Below are 18,714 nucleotides of genomic sequence, written 5' to 3'. Positions count from 1 at the left end.
AATGCAAACTATGAAGAAATTAGTATGAATGGTTGAAATAAAAATAGTGTTTTTTTAGAACCATGTATATGAGTTTATTTTCCACATTTAGATTTGTATAAATATTGAGTAAACTCTGCTAAAAATGCATATAACAAGCTATCTAAAACACCTTTTGAACTGTCAAACAATGAGTTATAGTGGCACTATTTTGATTAAATGATATTTTCTGTTTTCAATCGGTTGTTGCCTAGTGTTGCGGACTCACATATCAGAGGTCCGAGGTTCAAACCTCAGCCTACCCCAACTTGATTCCCATTTTCTAATAGTGGGTTGTTTAAAACTCGTTGAAAATGGCCCCAAAATCGAAATATTTGGTTAAACAATAAGAATGCAAATATTTCATTTTTCTATTTAAAAAAATAAAAATAATAATAATTAATTCGTAAGGTAACTTTGAAATGTGCATTTTTGAGTTACCCACTAAAAACACTCATTTGTAGAATCATATACACAGACAGGCGCCGTGGCGCAGTTCGTAAGACAGCTAACTGTGAAACTAGCGTCGCGGGTTCGATACCCGCCAGTCGCAAGAAAAAATCCAAGAAAGATATTTTCTCAATTGGTCTGGGTGTTGTGGCATATTTTCCATAACTTCCTTCTACATCCTATTCCCCACCTGCTGACAAGCCTCTGAAAAAGGCTTAGCGGGTTATTCCTTTAAAATAAAAATAAAAATTATAATTTGAATGCACGACATGTCTATTTGTAGCATTCATGGATGAGAATAAAAAAATGTGTTTTAGTGGGTAACTAACAAATGCACATTTTGAATCTACCTAGTTGTAGTAATTACCTCGCGAATTGATGTGGAAAATTTTCACAAAAACACCGTATTTTGAACAGTAAATTTTAGGTTCTTATTAATTTTTTTTACAAGTATTTGGAAAGAATGATTGTATGGACTTGTAGACAGAATAACATAATCAAATAACACGATTTTGGACAATTTTGGACATTGACGTTTTTAGAGCGAGGTCTTCGATTGTAGTATGAATGTGTCAACAACAATTGGAGCTCAAGAGAATACGAGTTTCTAATTAAATCATTTTCCTATTTGGTATAGGTAAGGTATTCATACATATTAATGTAAGTCCAATCAGCATGCAAACAATTCAATTCACACGCCTTTTGCGCTGCTTTACAATTCACATTTTTACCTCAAGTTGTGCGAGGCAGGAAGCTTATCGTTGTATTCTAACATGACAAGCCATTGTTCAAAAATATCACTTTTCTTTTTACTAAACATGTACACTTTATCAAGGCAATTTCTAAGATTTGATGCTATTACAAAGTTCACAAAATAAGTTGATTTGAAATGAATGTAAATTTGAAGAATGATTATTACAGTTATTTTTAACAAAAAAACTCAATTTGAATCACTCGTACATTGGCACATGTAGCAATCACAATTCACATTTTTTGTTTGTTTTATAAAGTTGTAAAATCTTAAATGTTGCGTGTTTAGTGGTCTGTGTGGATGTGTTGTCAGGCTGTGTTCGCCCCCTCACCCTTGTGTATTGCGCACCATGTTTCAGGTTGTGGCCAATGGCAGAATGTACGACCGCTCGCCTCCCTTCTCCCCCACCCCTAACCAAACTCCCGACATCACCAACGCCGACGACATAACCCTCGGTCGACTCATAAAGCTACTCTCGCCGCAAATAAAGCTCTCGAGTCACAAAACTAACGACGTCTCGCCTTCTCTGCATGGCACGACGCAACCCGCTGTTGCTAATGTCGACGAGTTAGATGATTCCAAATTCAGCTCTTATAAGCTAGAACACATGAGCCCGGACGGGCTCAGGCGCTTGAGTGAGAATCTGCTCCTCGAAAAGTGTGAACATAATGAGTCCTACGTAAGCGGGTCCGACGAAAATAAAAGCATTCGTGATATGTATAGTTACGATAATGCGGAAGATGATATGAAAAAACTGAAGCGCCGTCCCATTATCGATATGAACGAGTCCCTGTTGAATATGAGCGATAACGCCATCAGCACCCAGTGTTTATTGAGACTTTTTAAATCAGAAAAAGATAGTTTGATCCTTCCGAGTATGGGGAGTGGAACAAATATTAGTATTTCCACCACCGCTTCCAGCAAAAAAAGATGCCGAAATTCCGCCGAATCTAATTTTGAAATTGAAATACTCGATGGAGACACTTCGATCAAAGCTGTCGAAGAAAACAATTGGAAATCACCGTTCAAAAGACTTAAAATTAAGGACTCTTTTAGATTCAAGGGAAAAGATAAACCGGCAATATGCAAAACCTTATTGAAGAAGAAAAAATCCAAGGGTGAGGAGGGCATAAACGATGATGATGACAAACTTGACTCCACCGATTACATAACATCGACTCCATCTCCTAGAAAAGACGAAGATAACATATCCATGTGTTCGATTAGTAGCACAGCTAAAGGGGATAGATCCTTCTTCTCCAGTTCCGGGCTTTTTGACATTTCTTTCTGTTCCCTCCGAGGCGGCAAAACCGCCAAATCAGTATCCAAAATACGCCGCAGCATGAAATCCTTGACGGCGTCGTTCAGAGGTGAACGCAAAAAGAAGTACGAGAAGCGCACTAAAGACAGCGAAAGCGACGACGAAGATTTCAAACTACCCGACGTGACAAAAGGCTCCCCGAAAACGGCGAGTATATCCCCCACCGACAACAAAACCCCACTGACCCGAATATCGGAATACAACGAATTGGACAGTAATTCAAATCTTGACTCGTCTCCGCTGATTTTCAAGACTCCCATGGGTAAACCTAAAAGACCGGCTTCTGCGAATTCCCCCTTCGCTTCTAGCGCCTTCTCTCCCAATCCCTATGGAGCTCGGGCACATAAACCCGACCAATCCCAAGTCAGAAAACATCCGGGGAAGCAAGAGCTCATCACCATTGCCCTGAACCGCTCGTTGCTCTCGGTACTAACACATTTATCATGTTTTTATTCCTGTTGCTTTGTTCTCTGCTTCTGTAAATATATGTATATTGTCTCACTAACTGTATGCTTTCAAAAATTTTCACGCTGTTTTTATTTAATAGTAGTACTAACAAGACAAAAAATGTTTAGATGAATCGACGACTATCGGGGAAAAAGGATTCAAACCACAATTCCCTCAAACAATAAACCGGAAAACGGTTTTTATTATTTTAAACAGGTTTTTCAATCAATTACATGGGTCCTATACACATTCTGATGCAAAAACTTAACGTTAGTAGATGTCTGTGACTCATATACCTTTGTTAAAATGTGTATAAGATCCACCTGACTAGATAAATTACTTTTTACAATATTGTGTTTTTTTTTTGCCTTATTCCTAAACGCAGTCGATGAGGGATGTTGTTGCATCTTGCTCCCTAATAACCAAATGGAATTTACCTAGAAAATTCAAATTTTTAAAAGGACGTTTTGGCATAAGAATAATCTACGAATACAATTCTATATAATTTCACACTACATTGCTATTAACCATTTTAGCGCCAAACATTTTCATGAAATATATCATAAAGTGCCACATAATATTTTGTCATTTGAGTAGTTTATTAGTATTAGAACAAAATTGTTATTTATCTAAAATTATCCAATTTTTAATCTTCTTCTGCAGTATTTCTACTAAGTTTTGTATTATATCATCGGATTTCTGGCACAAGTTAGTAAACTACATTTCACTAGTTGTGTGATAAAAATATAAATAGTTCAAATGTATAAATAATGTTTTGGTTCTTAGTGAGTGGTATGCATCAATTTACATTTATTAAACTTAACACAATATTACTAACATTATATATTATATGCCAATGGTAAAAAGGCTTAATGATTGATGTTTCGTAAGCAGGAGAGACAATTAAAGCTTTTTAAAAATGAAAAAACTATTAAAACTTTTTATTTTGAATCAATTCTAAAATAATGCAGGTAATACAAGTGCTATATGCAAAACTATTAGGGATATGTAGGATAAATAATAGTAAAAATAAGCCCAATTTTGTGTAATACAAATCCATCGATTTTGTAAACGTCGTGCAAGGGTTTTAATGCTAAAATTTATGTCCGATATACATGGGTGTCGACTCATAGAATCGGGTTGTGGTCCTGTGGCTAGTGTCTCGGACTCACGGACCAAAGGTCTGTGTTTCGAATTTCGAATTTTTTAATAGTGAGTTATTTCAACTCCTTGAAAATGGCCCTCAAAATGAAATATTTGGGTAAATCATAAGAACTCAATTTTTTTTTCCTTTAAAAAAAAATAAAATAAAATACGACGCAGCTTAAATTCCTTTGAGAGATGGTATGTATATACAGTAAAACTCCAATTCTCCGGAATAATGAGCGCCAGAAGTTATCTGGATGTGCAGAAATCCAGATAACGGATTAACCGTTAAATTGAGGCAATGTTTGAAAAGAAAACGCAAAAACTCTAAGATCACCCTTTTATTGCTTTTGAACTAATACAGCGAATCGGAATCTCATTAAAAGCTTACTGAAACATGTCCAGCAAAGTTAATTGCTGGTGCGCCGGCCGCCAGCACCCTTTTTTATTTGTTTTTATAACATCTCCTTTATTTTTTATTGCCTGATGACAATTCGGATATTTGCCAATCCAGATAACCGGAGTTCGGATACTCGGAGTTCTACCATAAAACAAAATTTTGGCTAAAGAGACGCATCAATCATTTAGCTTTTTTTTTACTATTGATATGTTTATGCATGTGCCTTAAATAACATTTTATATAATATACATTTAATAATATACATACATCATAATTTATCATTAATTAATCTACCAACTGTATATCATGAAAATAAATAATAATAAACATATATTGTCTTCTTCGGGTGATCCCGTGTAGTTTGAATTTGGCCAAGTTGGGCCCTTCAAGTAGCTGAAACGTCAAAACGAATTTAACCTACGCAGGTTCATCCGAAAAAGACAATTTACATTGATAACAGTTAATTAAAAATAAATTTAAAAATCATGTTATATTATCATTTAAAAATAGTGCCATGATTTTAGGTATATTCATCCTTTTGAATTGAAATATTCCATCGGGTTAAATCCCGGATTGGTTTTACACTGCATTATTTTATTGTTTCTGGACTGGCAACTGAAGCGTACGACCGATCGCCTTACCTTTATGTGATAGATGATCGATATAGTAATAAGCGATATTATTTTGACTTCTCTTACTGAGAAATTTGTTAAAATACTTGCGTATGGTTTTAAGATCAATCGTAGATAGAAATGAGTAAACGAGAAAAAAAAAACCTCGAGAATTTTAAGGTTAATATTTTGTATACTTGCTAATATTATTCACATTATAATAGCTTTATTCGTAAACCAAGAGTAGCATATTAGTTTATTACATGAAAATAAGATAATCAATCTTACGCTTCAGGACCCCGATTACAGTGGGAAGTTAACAGAGCTATCTTCAATTGTCTATAAAGTAAAAGATAATTTCCGTAGAAAAAAAATAATATTCACATAATTTTTTGAAAATACTAAAATACTTCTAGTTTTTATTAAAATTTTCATTCATAAACTTCGCTTTTATTTCATACACAGTTGGAGATAATTGTAAATTAAAAGATAGTTTTTTGAATGAAAAGTTGAAATTCATATAAAATAATTTTGAAACATAAAATTTTAGTTTCCGACTTCATATTTTCAATCAAATGAACACATTTTCTTACAGAAAATTCAATTTCACTTTATTAATGATAGAAGATACCTCTGTTAACTTTCCATGTTAATCACGTTTCAGGTGTGTCTAGGGACTGTGAAATATTGCCGTGTTAAATAACATTTTAAAATTATTGTTTTTTTATTTTTAAAAGGAGTAACCTGCTAAGCCTCTATTTTGAGGCTTGTCAGCAGGTGGGATAGAGGGATTTTGATTTTCTATGTTAAATACTGTAACTAAATATTTTCAATAAAAATAAGTTTATTTTTAAGCCTTGTTGGAACAGTCGTGTTCTGAAACCGGCCGGCAGATTAAATTTATTTGGTGATTTTACACAGAGAAAATATTTAGTTACATTATTTATATATCTTATGTTTACTGTGTCGGGAATGGAACCCGAGACCTCTTGTAAGTGGGCAAATGTAGGCTGACCATGAGGTAGACAGTAACTAGATAATAGTAGACAATCGTAGAAAATATGCTATTAGTTTTTGTTTGTTACTTGGGATTTTTCGATACTGCCATACTTTCATTTCATACGTGTCTCATTATTTTTTGTCTTATTAGGTTGTGGATGAGCAGCACACACAGACGTTACCCGATGCTAATGCCACAGCGCATGTTGTAAAGGCAGAATGGTTCTGGGCTTCAGTGCAGAATGAAGAAGCTCAAGATGAGAAGGATTACCTCTTTGAGGATGTAAGTACAAAACACAAAATCAGTAAAATCTGTTTTTGCATCTTGGCATCTATAAATGATCATAATAGGGAAATATCCTTAGAGTAATAACATAATAGTTTCATTCACATGAAGAAAAACCATTCTTTGACTACTGACCACAAAGTTAACTACAGATTACTGCAATGAGAAGCGCTAACCGAAGCCGTCCGTTACACGTTTGTTATTAAACTAAAAACCAAACTAAAACTGAACCAAAAATTTGGAAAGCTTTTGTTCTATGCAATAGAGCTTAAGGGCTTCTCCAGGGAATTATTACTCTGAGGAAATATCACTTTTTTATATTTTTAAAAATAATTTTAAATGAATTAAGTTTGTCTATGAAATACTGTACGTGTTTGTACTTATTAGTAGCATAAAAATATAATCTCATTTATAATTGATTCCTGCGAAAATGGTCCATTGCATTAATGATCCACTCCTAATACGTCACGATTCGGTTAAATTTTTAACTTTGTTTGTAACCGCTTAAATTTAAATAGAACATCGTCACAAATTCTGAATTCGGGCAAAGAAATGTCAGGTTTCGAGGCCCCAAAATATTCAATTTGTTACCCGAACATTGCAAAACCATGACCCGGTTTTAATTAAACAATTTTGTAAAAATTGGTTACTGGGTTTGGGTAGAGAAAAATCGGAACATTTACTCAAAAACATTCTTAAATAATAAATGGTATAAATTAATATTGTATAAGTTTATAATAAACTAACTAGTTGGTAGTATTGTTATTGTTTATTTTACATAAAAATGTCTGCCTTAAAACAGGTTGCACCTAGTTAGGCAGACTAGACATGATTCAGAGAAATCTATTACCTAAGTGTGTATGTAGTAGATAAAGAAACTGTTATTTTTGTTAATAAACCATTTTAATTATTAAATCTTGACATCTCAATTGTCAAGGCCTTGTAAAGACATATTTTTTAACAATTTGATTTTAAAGGTTTATGTATGAAAACATTTATCCACAATATCCAAATTGATTTTGAAAACACAATTAATTTTTCACAATCCATTTCACATATTTTTTTCGCATTCCTAGTATCTGATATTTCCCCATTCAATTTTGTAATTGTGGTTTAAAACCTGACCGCTCAAGACATGGAATCTTGCTCCAATCTGTTAGTAGAATGTACATAAATCAGGAGTCCAGTGTATTTACACTTTTAACCTTATGCAGCAAGATGCTCTTGTTTTTAAAACAATGTTGTTTAAAGTAACTTTCCTAAGCATGGGCGTCCCGGGACACATGTGGACTTCTGATTTCAAATTTTTACCCTGAAAATGTTTTTTTTTTAAACTGGCAATAATTTTAAGCTTCTCTCTAGCATATTCCTTAGCCGTATCATTCTTTCGGCAGACTTCAATGGGTATTGTTTTTGTCAAAAATCCTCAAGTGTTAATTACTCAGAATGGCGTCCAGTTTTGCAACTTTTTCATGTTTACAAGGAATAATTTAGAAAGTATTTTAGATTAAAAGAACATCATTATTTTTTTTTTTTATTAGAATTATTTATTCAATTAATAAATAAAGTAATTTGTTCATTTTGTAAATAATATACAGAAATATTTTTGATTGTTTATATTTTACCACCCTTATCATTTTCAAAGAAAAAAACTAATGTCACAATAATCCTGAAAAATTTGATTATCACCAAACTTTTACCATGAAATTTCCACATTCGCCCCAGTACCTGGAGTCTTTGGCAAAGCGTACTAAAGGCATAATAATCCAGATAAATAAATCATCACTAAACTCCCAGTGTAAAATTGATTTATTCACCTCAGTACTTGGAGTCGCAGACGTCCCCATCACGCCGGTCGTCCCGCGGCTCGCTGTCGTCCGCGGGTGGGGCCCGCGGGGGCTCGCCGCCCACCACGCCGGCGCCGGGCGGGGCGCGGTCGGCGCGGCTGAAGCGCCGGCGCGGCGGGCCCGAGGCGGCGCTGCACAAGCGGCGCTCCTCGTTGGGCGACGGCGTGCTGCAGAACCTGAGCGGGAACCTGCTGGACTGCACGCAGAGTCCGGACGGGAAGCAGAGCCTACTCGACGGTAAATATCCCATAATTTCTTCTGGATTGAAAAAGGAACTCGAATGGGGATGAGTCCGCCTCGTAGTGTAGTGGTTGGTTTGTTTAATTTTTTTTTTTTCTTTTGTTTTACAGAAGTGGAGTGCGTGAGTGTTAGTGATGCGGCCAGAAAGCTGATGAGCCCGCGCCAACAAGTGTTCATGGAACTCCTACAGACAGAATCCAACTATGTTGGGATCCTTCACACCATAGTCACTGTGAGTGTATTTGCAATTCGATTCTTCAAAAAAGTGTTCCCAAACCACCCCTTTCAACATATTTTGTAGAAAAAACCTATATTTTCATTAAAAAATTACAACAGGGATGGAAAATACCTTAATGAAGGGAATATGGAAGTCTAGGCATTTACAGGACTTATGACTTGTCATTGGCTGGTTTAGGTGGCCACTTTAAACACTGTGTAACATTCATCATTTTGCCTATGCTCGAACATCCATATTTCTTCAATTCTTCCATCTATTGATTTTAGTGAAGTTTAAGAGCTGAAACCTTTATTGTTGTGGAGAGATTCATCCAATTAAATTTCTTTACATACTAAGCAACGCCTAGAATCAATTTTCCAATTGGACCAGGTTTTATTACAATATTTAGAGTTTGTCCAAATGTTTGTAGACAAAAGACTGGATTTCACCCCCTAGAGAGTCATTGAGATTGACAAATTACGACAGGGATGGAGAACATTTTATAGAAGGGAATATGGAAGTTTAGGCATTTACAGGGCTTATGATCTGTCATTGGCTGGTTTAAGTGGCCACTTTACGTACTGTGTAACATTCACCATATTGCCTACCCTTTTGATTTTTGCCAATTTTGATTTTAATGCCAGCTTTTAAATGTGATCAGATTTTAGGGCCGGTTTATTTATCTATTTGTTAGCATTATATACACCCAGAGGGCTTTTACAGAAAATGAAGCGTAGTTCCCACAGTAAGAACAAACCATAACCATAATATATGTAATATAATCTAATTGATAATTATTTTCATTTACCTATGCCGAAAATCAATTGAATCATTTGCACTTGAAAGATTTTTGTTTTGTGCATACCGCCAGTTAAAGGCATTTATAAAAATAATAAAAACATTTATTAAATTTGTAAAAATAAATATATTTTTTGTTATTTTTAAAAGAATAGGTATGGAAGGAATGGAATGGAGTTCTTTTTCGCAGAATACCCGCGATGTATCATTTAATGTTTTTCATAGCTTGGTTATTTTAAATAACAATCCGTAATACGAAGTCCAGATTTACTTTCCTCAAGTTTCGCAATTTAGTTGTGTTTCTTATTTTCTCTCCAGGCAATTTGTAAAATTGTAGATTTTGTATTTTTTTTAATAATAAAACATATAATACATATAGTCCATATTATACTCCCAGGAGTCATTAAAAAAAAACTCATTTGGGACCATACGTAAAAAGAAAACATTTTTGTGACAATACATAATAATATCATACATAGTTAATACATCCGAAATAGTAACAAAACATCATATAAGAAACATGAAGCACAGTACTTTCCACCATCTATATAAATTACATTAATAACAATCACTTTTAAAAATATTTAAGTAATATTTTTTAATTGTGACACTTTTGGATTTACCATTATTCATCTTTTTTTTTTTTATATTTCAGATGTTTAAACAGCCCCTTGAAGAAATGTCTGACGAAAACAGCGGCAACCCCAACCCCCTGTTAAATAATACCGAACTGAAAATTATATTTGGAAATTTACCCCCAATATATGAAATTCACAGGTAACATTGAATTGAATTTGACTTGAATTAGACTGAACTGAACTTGAATTGAATGGGAGCAAAGTATGGGATAGGAAAGACAAGGATGAAAGGAAGCTGAAAGTAAGCTGAAAGAAAGCTGAATGCTGTCAAAATGAGAATTCTGTGTGGTAAAACTATTTAATTGGCGGCCTCCGTGGTGTAGTGGTCAAGACGCTTGACTCACGCACGGAAGGTTCCGGGTTCGATTCCCGGTGAGAACACAAAAATTAAAATGTGATTTTTCTCAAGCCTGGGTGCACTGTGATGTAATTCACCACTGTAATTAGGCCACCTGGCCTGTTGTAGTGCAAAAAAAAAAATGTAATAAAAAACATGCAATTTAAATGTATTCATAGATATAATTCCACATGCATAATTTATTTATTTAACAATTACAGCCAGCATTACTCAATGGGTCGTTTAACCCATTATGCAATGTACACTGTAGATATCGGGTAAAACAACACGCAAGCTGCTAAACTGCCGATATGTACGGAAAAATATGTCCGTGTTATCCGCAGAAGCTGTATTTAGGGAGCGAATCGTCTTAGAAATGGATACATTTTAGTGATTTGTTTCGTTTGTTAATGGGTAAAGTTTCAGTTTAGGCCAGATTCGGCCAATAAAATGAGTTTTGGCCGCAGTTTCCATTTTGGCTAAAAATTGGCCTAAACTTCGACTCAGCCAAAATCTGCGGCCAGGATGTGTCAGATTACATTCGGCTGTACTCGGGTACATCTTATGGGTTGTGACCTTTAGTAAAGCTGAAACTATTTAATTGGCAATGTACATATATGATTTTCCATATTTTATCCTTGATGTTATAAAATTCTAATTTTGAGGCATATATTTTCAGGCGAATGTTGGAAGAGTTAAAATGGGCCTCGTACCATTGGAACGAAGAAACTAGCATAGGTCAAATAGTGCTTAAGTATGCGCCGGACCTTGTCAAAGCCTACCCTCCATTTGTCAACTTCTTTGAAAACATGAAGGAGATGCTTGTTCAATGTGACAGAGAAAAACCAAGGTAAGCCGATATATATCTAGAATCGAACTGGGTTTTAAATGTAATAAAAAATACATTATTCAATGGGACTTAAATAATTATTTGGAAATTGCGGGAAAATGCAAATTCCGGGGACCTAATGCTTTTCACTGTATTTATATATTTTTTATCATTTAATATACTTTTTTTATTACCGTTGAAATGCATTGTTACAATTCTTAAATTTGATATATAATTTGCAGTGCCTTTTCTTAAAGACGAAAACTCTTTTCCTTAGAAACGCATAATACACTTAAAATTTGAACAGCATTTAATACACAATAATAAAATAATGTAATATGTTTAATTTATAATTTTTATTAATTCTATTTTGAGGATAATGGATGATTGAGTTTATTTTTTAGTTGGTTTTTATGTCTTGAATTTTTTTGAAATTTTAGCGGAAAGTTATTAAAATAATTTTATTCCTAAATAAACAGAATTTTATTTATTTATTCAATCCAATATATAATATAAATATATTGTTTACAAAAGAAATAGGTACATTCAATATAATTTCCTTTTTATTTATGGATGTAGCCACTCCACTCGCCCGCATGCACGTTTCGGAGTGTCAGTGTATTATTGATTTTATACATAATAGTACATACCTTCACATCAATTGTTGTGTAAAAATTCAAAAGAAATATGAAAAATTCAAAAGATTTTTAAAACATACCTACATTAATAAAATGAGAAAGGACTTTCAAGAAATTAAAATCATATTCTGATGTATGAAGTATATTCCTCAGCTTCCCGTCTAGTCCTTTTAGTAATTCATTTATGGACTAGAGTTTTGAACATTGTTTTTCATTTATTGTATATATTATATTATGAGTATTATTTAATGATTTGTATTATAATTTAAAAAAAAAAAACAAAATATTTGCATTCTTATGAGTTTATCTAAATATTTAAATTTTGGGGGCCATTTTCAATGAGTTGTAAATAACTCACTATCAGAAAATAGGAACCAAGTTGTGGTAGAGTGGTGTTCGAACCTCGGAGCTCTGATCTGTGAGTCTGCGACACTAGCTACGGAACCACAATCCTGTTCTAAAAATTTATGTTACAATATGATTATGTTTTTGTGTAGATTTCATGCCTTCCTGAAGATTTGCCAGACCAAACCGGAATGTGGAAGGCAGAGCTTACAGGAGTTGCTCATCCGACCAGTGCAGAGGTTGCCCAGTATTAGTTTGCTCCTAGACGGTATGTTTACATTATACTAAAGAAGACAACGACTTTTACCGCATTTTTAATCAATCCGATGAAATATTTGTGCTGACCTATTTTGTTTGAATTTACTTTGCAGATATTTTGAAGCACACTGGGAAGTCAAATCCCGACCATTCGGCTCTAGAGAAGGCGTTGGCCGGAGTTCGGGAGGTGATGGCTCATGTGAATGAAGACAAGAGGAAAACAGAAGGACAGCTTCAGATGTTCGATATCTACAACGAAATTGATAACTGTCCCGTAAGTTTATCAAGGATTTTAGATGTTACAAATACCGAATTTTTCAGACCACGAGATGCACTTTTTTACTTTGAAAATTCAAATAAAAATTGGGGTGCGTCTTATGGTCTGATGCGTCTTATCGCCCGCAAAATATGGTAAGTCTTTTGTAACGTAATGAATATTCGCATTTGCAAATATCAGCAGCAAATATTCGCACTCTTACGATTAATCGATTTTCATATATTTTTTTTACAAACCACTCACTCTGTAAAGTTCATAGGTTTTAATGGCTTTTTAGGTACGTGATATTTTTCTGTGTTGTGCCGTGTATTATTTTTACTACTTGCTGTCGTTTCGGACAGTGTTACGTTGTCCATCATCTAGAAGCAGAAACGATACACGGTATAACAATCCAGAAAAACATCACAAGAACACTCATTTGACCTAATGAAACTTAGCCGAAACTGAGTGACGGTTATCGCTACAACCCTCACAGGGCACTGCAGATTGAATAAACACCTTGCTAGAATGAAACTTCTAGATGTAGGTTCTGCAGTGCAGATGATGGAACGCCTATACACATTCTATTTGAATGTGATGCTTTATATCACAAAAGAAGCCACATCCTCGAGGGGACTGCTGGTTAAATCCGAGTAAATCAGAGCGCTTGCCTCTTGCCTAAATGCTGATACTTTAAATATCTGGGCTTGGAAGGGGAGATTTATCAATATGCGAACACTCACCCTCCACTCTTTGATGCCAGGAGCTTATGTAGCACTGAACCCGATTTTTCAGAATAAGCATAAAAATCATTAATTCTGAATGTTGAATTCAATGTATTAAGTACGCTTGTTTTACTGATCAGGCTCACCTGGTGTCGTCCCATCGGAGTTTTGTGTCCCGCTGCGAGGTTGTGGAAATATCCAAGGACCTCTCTGGGCGAGGAGACCATCTTGTTCTCTTCCTCTTCACCGACGTCATGGAGGTCTGCAAGAGAAGATCCAAGGTTTGTATTTACTAATAGCCTCAGCGATGTTTGTCTCATTTATTAGGGAAAATGTACCGGATTATTACAAAGGCAGATACCATTAATTCACGTAATTAATAGTTTTTTTTTTCCACGCAGCCTAAGAGCCAATGGTAAGTATGAAAATATTAAATCATCCTGTTAACATAATAAACAATCAGGGTACAAAATAGGTAAAGAAGGTATAATGTGCGCATAACTGCTGGCAACAGTAAAGTATCAAAATATTTTAAAGATATGTACGCTTAAAAATGGAGCAAAGTTTATCATAAACAAACTATTATTTTTATATGTAATACGTGAACGCAGATAATCATACCTAAATATGGGCAAAAACGCAAAAAAATACCGTAGCTGGGGTGCTATTCTGAACCACTCTCACAGCACGAGAAAACAGTTTTTCTCGTGTATTTTGTATGTAAATACACGAGATAATACGGCCGCGAGAGCGTTTGAAATACCAGCCCTGAAGGCACAATTAAAGACATGACATTTAATGTTAACTTTTTTTTCCTTAATAATAAAGCTATATGAGAGCATAATAAAGCCAATCAATAAATAAACATATTTGTTTATTTCCATTCCAGTCATAAATACCCGTAATGCACTTCTATTAAGTCACAATTACCCATAATGTACTTCTGTTAATTTTATTTTTTTAAATGCGTTTTTATAAACATGAGCAACAAAAAATAATTAAAACTGAGGAAAACACCAAAGTGAGGAAAAACCGTTATCATTATTTTAAATTTTTTTTTAAAAATAAACATTTGCATTCTTATGATTTACCCGAATATTTAAATTTCAGAGGCCATTTTCAACGAGTTGTAAATAACCCACTGTTAGAAAATGGGAATCAAGTTGTGGTAGAGTGGGGTTCGAACCTCAGACCTCTGATTCGTGAGTCCGCGACACTAGCCAGGGTACCGCAACCCGGTTCACAATTAGTATTTAAAAAAATAATTAAATGGGAGCTGCATTATTTTTTACCTTGCTTGTAATATACAAGGTTTATATTTCAAAAGAGGATTTTTCTGCAATTATATTTCTTTAAATTTATCCTAACTGTTGGGATCCGGAAGGATATACTAAAGTGGGCCAATAATTAGTCTTATGATGACAGAGAAACGTCAATTCATTATTCCTGATTCTCCGTGAAGGAACATTAAGTGGCATGTGTTGGAGAATAGTTGGGACATCAAATAAACCATTAAACCATTTTAAAAGACTCAATATGAAAGTTCTGTAACGGAAATAAAAGTGATTTGATATCCCCTTTTTATTTCCTACTTTTTTTTCTCAGGTTTTCAACTCTAAAAGTCCACCCGTAAATGGATTGCATCACGCAGCCAGCAAGCTCGGCTCGGGGAAGCCGTATCGCCATGTGCAGCTTATGCCACTCAGTACGGTGAAAAGGGTCATAGATATTCGGGAGTCCAATGGTGAGTTGCCGACCGCAATATATCGCTCCTCCAGAAGTACACCGTGGTATGTCTAAATTAGCCATTTTGCAGGCGAGCGAAAACAAATTGATTAATTCTCATAATATAATGTATATTAACATCGTAATGCCCAGTATTTTTCGTGGATTGTGCTCATTTAATTGAAAATATGAGAGGAACACTGTTGTATCACAGTTACTGCAGTGTTTCTCTCGATATTTTGCTCAATTGATTTTAAAGAATACCAAAGTTTGTAAAATAATGTAATGTATTTATTTAGATAGTTGTAAAAAACAACTTAAACAACCAGTTATAACTTACATTATAATCAATATGAACAAAAATAATTTCAGTTACTATTTTACAAGTTATTAGATTCAGACGCTTTATGTTTCCTAATAATTTTTTTTTTCATATTTTCCATTCTTCATTTGATTGAATTTTTTGAGTAACTTTGTATGCGTCATCTTCCTGTTTTTGATGTTCACGCAAGGGTTGTCGTATACATTATTGGCTAGTTTTTTATTTATTGGGCATGACCACAAAACGATTATTTACTTCGCATACTTGTATATTCTTCATTATTCTAATTTTTTTTTGATGATACATGCTTATTTTTTCTCTGGTGTTATTTTGTAAAATTAATGTCCCGATTTGGAAAACGAGCTTGTGTAACGAGCTTGTGTAACGAGCTTGTGTAACGAGCATTGTGGGTTTAGTTTCTTGCAGATCCTCATTTGAAATTATCTTATAAGAAATTTTGCTTTGGATTACGATAATTACCCCTCCTGTATGCCGACTTGACAAATCACATCTGACAGTTGTGTATCTCGAAAAATCGCGGTATTTCTCGCTCAAAGGAAATCGTAGAGATACATGAGTTTAAAAAAAAGTTTAAACATCATTCATAACTAAAAACAGCCAATTTTAGACTTACGACAGTGTTCTTCCAGGTCTGCGATATGTATACATATATATACCTGCGTGAAAAAATTCAACGCTTATCAGTTCATGGTTTACCTCTTCGTTCTTATTCTCAAGGCACTCTCTTAATACCCATCCACAATTCCTCTTTCTTCTCTAACTCATATAGTGTCCGACTGTGGAATCATATCCCATCCACCATCAAAGATGTTACTATGTTATCTCTGTTTAAATCACGTCTGAAAAAACATCTCCTTTCTCTTCCTTAATCTCTCCTCCTTTCTTTTTTCCTCTTTTTTCCTTTTTCCCGTTGAGTAATAGTTTTGATTTAAGGTAATTTATAAACAAATATTGTTTATTTCTATTTTTATATATCTTTAGCTTTTTAATCTTTATTTTCTATTGAATATGTTCTGTAACTTGAATTATAAAAATAAAACTATTATTTTATTGGTTGGTTGGAAGAAATTGTCATTTGGCAATAAGCCCACCAATGTACAAATAACATTATGTACAAAAAGTTAAATAAAATAAACTTATTATTATATTATATTCAACAATTGTCACCGTGTGGTACTCCCATTTGACTGATTTTAATTATTTTTTTGTACGAAGCTAGATATAAATGTCATTTAGTGTCGTGCTACGATATTTGTAAATGTTACCCTATTGTGAGCGATTTATGATTTTCTGAATAAATTTCTTTTACTGAACGTTATTAAATATTTGTAAATAATCACTTACCGACTTTTCTATGTCTACCAGTTTTGGGACGTACCCGACTCTTTGTCAGGACACCAATTAAACCAACACGCAAAACCCTTACTTTTTGCACAAAAATATAAAACCAACATGCCATCCATTTTAATAATCCCCTACCACTGATGATGAAAATATTTTATAGTGTGGGAGAAATAGTTGAAAAAAGAGAGGGAGGGGATGAAGGGAGGGGCGTGAATTTAATAGGTATAGGGTGACCATTACAATCGAACATCGTATAATGGGCTATATTGAAGGGTTGTTTGATTATTGATCAAAGGAACATTATTTTTTCACATTAAACTTTCAATATATTCAAGTTATTATAGATATCTTATGGAGCAACTTTTTTATAGTATAATACCTCCATGAGCCGAGAGAATGCTTGAAATAAATATTTTCCGTTTCCAGAATGCCACAAGGTGTTTGCCCTGATGTGTCGGAGTAACCAGGAGCTGAAGGAGAAGCTTTATTCCTTCGCCATCACCGACGAGATGGTGGACAAGACCCACTTCCTCAAGCAGCTCTGTCGGCAGATGGCCAACACGGTCTGCAAAGCTGACGCTGTAAGATCATAATCCTAAATAAACATTTGCAGTGTTGCCATTGCACCTTACGGCATGCGCATTGTAACATCTCAGACTTCATGTGATCTGACGCATGCGCTGTAACTACCACCAATTCATAAACTCAACCACCGAAAGGTGCTGTCTTAATGCCGAATTAAAATATACTCAATAAAATAAATAAAACAACCACTTTTTTTTCTACTGAACAATAAACACAAAGTTAGTGCTTCAAATATAAAATTTATATAACATACTTATTTCTCTTTCGTATTATAAAAAGTAGCCACCTCAAAACGATTTGAAATTGAAATAAATAACAATTAAAAAGTGTTTGCTTAAACATGATTTTCGTAACTTCCAGTGCGTAGATATGTGTGACCTCGGTATATATCGATATGCTTAGCTCGAAACTTAAAAATACAGCAGGCATCTGTCACAATTTTGTTTCGTAAGTTTGTTCATTCGCCATATATTGCCATACGTCAACTTTTGTACAAATGTTGTATTAAAATAGTGTAGAATATAGCTACATACATAGGGTCAAAGCACCAGTAAATGACCACCCCCCAGTAAATGACCATTGGTTAATAAAACTCAATGTAATAAGAATTGCTACATGTGTCCAGTTAAAAAACTTTTAACACTAGAAACCATGACAAAAGCAGTAGGCGGACACATCTTTTGGTATGAAACAAATCTATCAGTTTTGAACTGAGTTGTCAAAAGGTAATAGTGCGTCTTCCCGTTATTGTTCTGAGATTGATAGTGTTTTTATAAAGAAAGGTGTGGTAAGTGTTTTATTTGATGCTATTTCTTATGCAATTATTTGAATATATCCATATTCTAATGTGTTAGGGTGTTTTATAATGTGATGATGTAACTAAATCTGAGTATTATTTTTACTGGGGTAGTAGTGGTCATTCACTGGTGATTCTGCTATTTTTTTAGAGTAATATTAATTATAATTGATATACTCATATTTCAATAAAAATGTAAAAGTACTTAGAAAAATTAATTTGTTTTTTATTGTTTTCTTTTATTTTGTACGCTTAAGTAATGAAATTTATACCTTTAATGTGGATTTCACTGCAAGCTGAACCTTAAACGGTCATTTATTGGTGCTTTGACCCTAGACTTATGTGACATTATAGCTAGAAGAGT

The 18,714-nt window shown here is 34.1% G+C and overlaps 1 protein-coding gene across 3 annotated transcripts in view; it reads left to right on the top strand.

Annotated features, from left to right (window-relative positions):
• The window catches only part of pbl (epithelial cell transforming 2 pebble), a 149,370-nt gene that overhangs the window by 113,828 nt on the left and 16,828 nt on the right, over positions 1 to 18,714 (top strand). For 2 of the 3 annotated variants that reach the window (XM_088231179.1, XM_088231178.1), the window contains exons 6-15: positions 6,295 to 6,426; positions 8,252 to 8,513; positions 8,627 to 8,748; positions 10,187 to 10,308; positions 11,186 to 11,356; positions 12,471 to 12,586; positions 12,690 to 12,850; positions 13,698 to 13,838; positions 15,163 to 15,301; positions 17,396 to 17,550. In XM_088231179.1, the coding sequence (XP_088087305.1) occupies positions 6,295 to 6,426; positions 8,252 to 8,513; positions 8,627 to 8,748; positions 10,187 to 10,308; positions 11,186 to 11,356; positions 12,471 to 12,586; positions 12,690 to 12,850; positions 13,698 to 13,838; positions 15,163 to 15,301; positions 17,396 to 17,550 (1,521 nt within the window). Of the gene's footprint in view, positions 1 to 1,577; positions 2,967 to 6,294; positions 6,427 to 8,251; positions 8,514 to 8,626; positions 8,749 to 10,186; positions 10,309 to 11,185; positions 11,357 to 12,470; positions 12,587 to 12,689; positions 12,851 to 13,697; positions 13,839 to 15,162; positions 15,302 to 17,395; positions 17,551 to 18,714 lie in introns of all 3 variants that reach the window. The other variant, XM_088231180.1, reaches the window with a different exon arrangement.

The sequence above is a fragment of the Micrasema longulum genome, unplaced genomic scaffold (genome assembly GCF_059751315.1).
Source record: "Micrasema longulum isolate JH-2025_06_02 unplaced genomic scaffold, ASM5975131v1 h1tg000859l, whole genome shotgun sequence".
Taxonomy (NCBI): Eukaryota; Metazoa; Arthropoda; class Insecta; order Trichoptera; family Brachycentridae; genus Micrasema; species Micrasema longulum.
The sequence above is the reverse complement of the archived record's forward strand: the minus strand, read 5'-3'. Positions and strand labels throughout refer to the sequence as shown.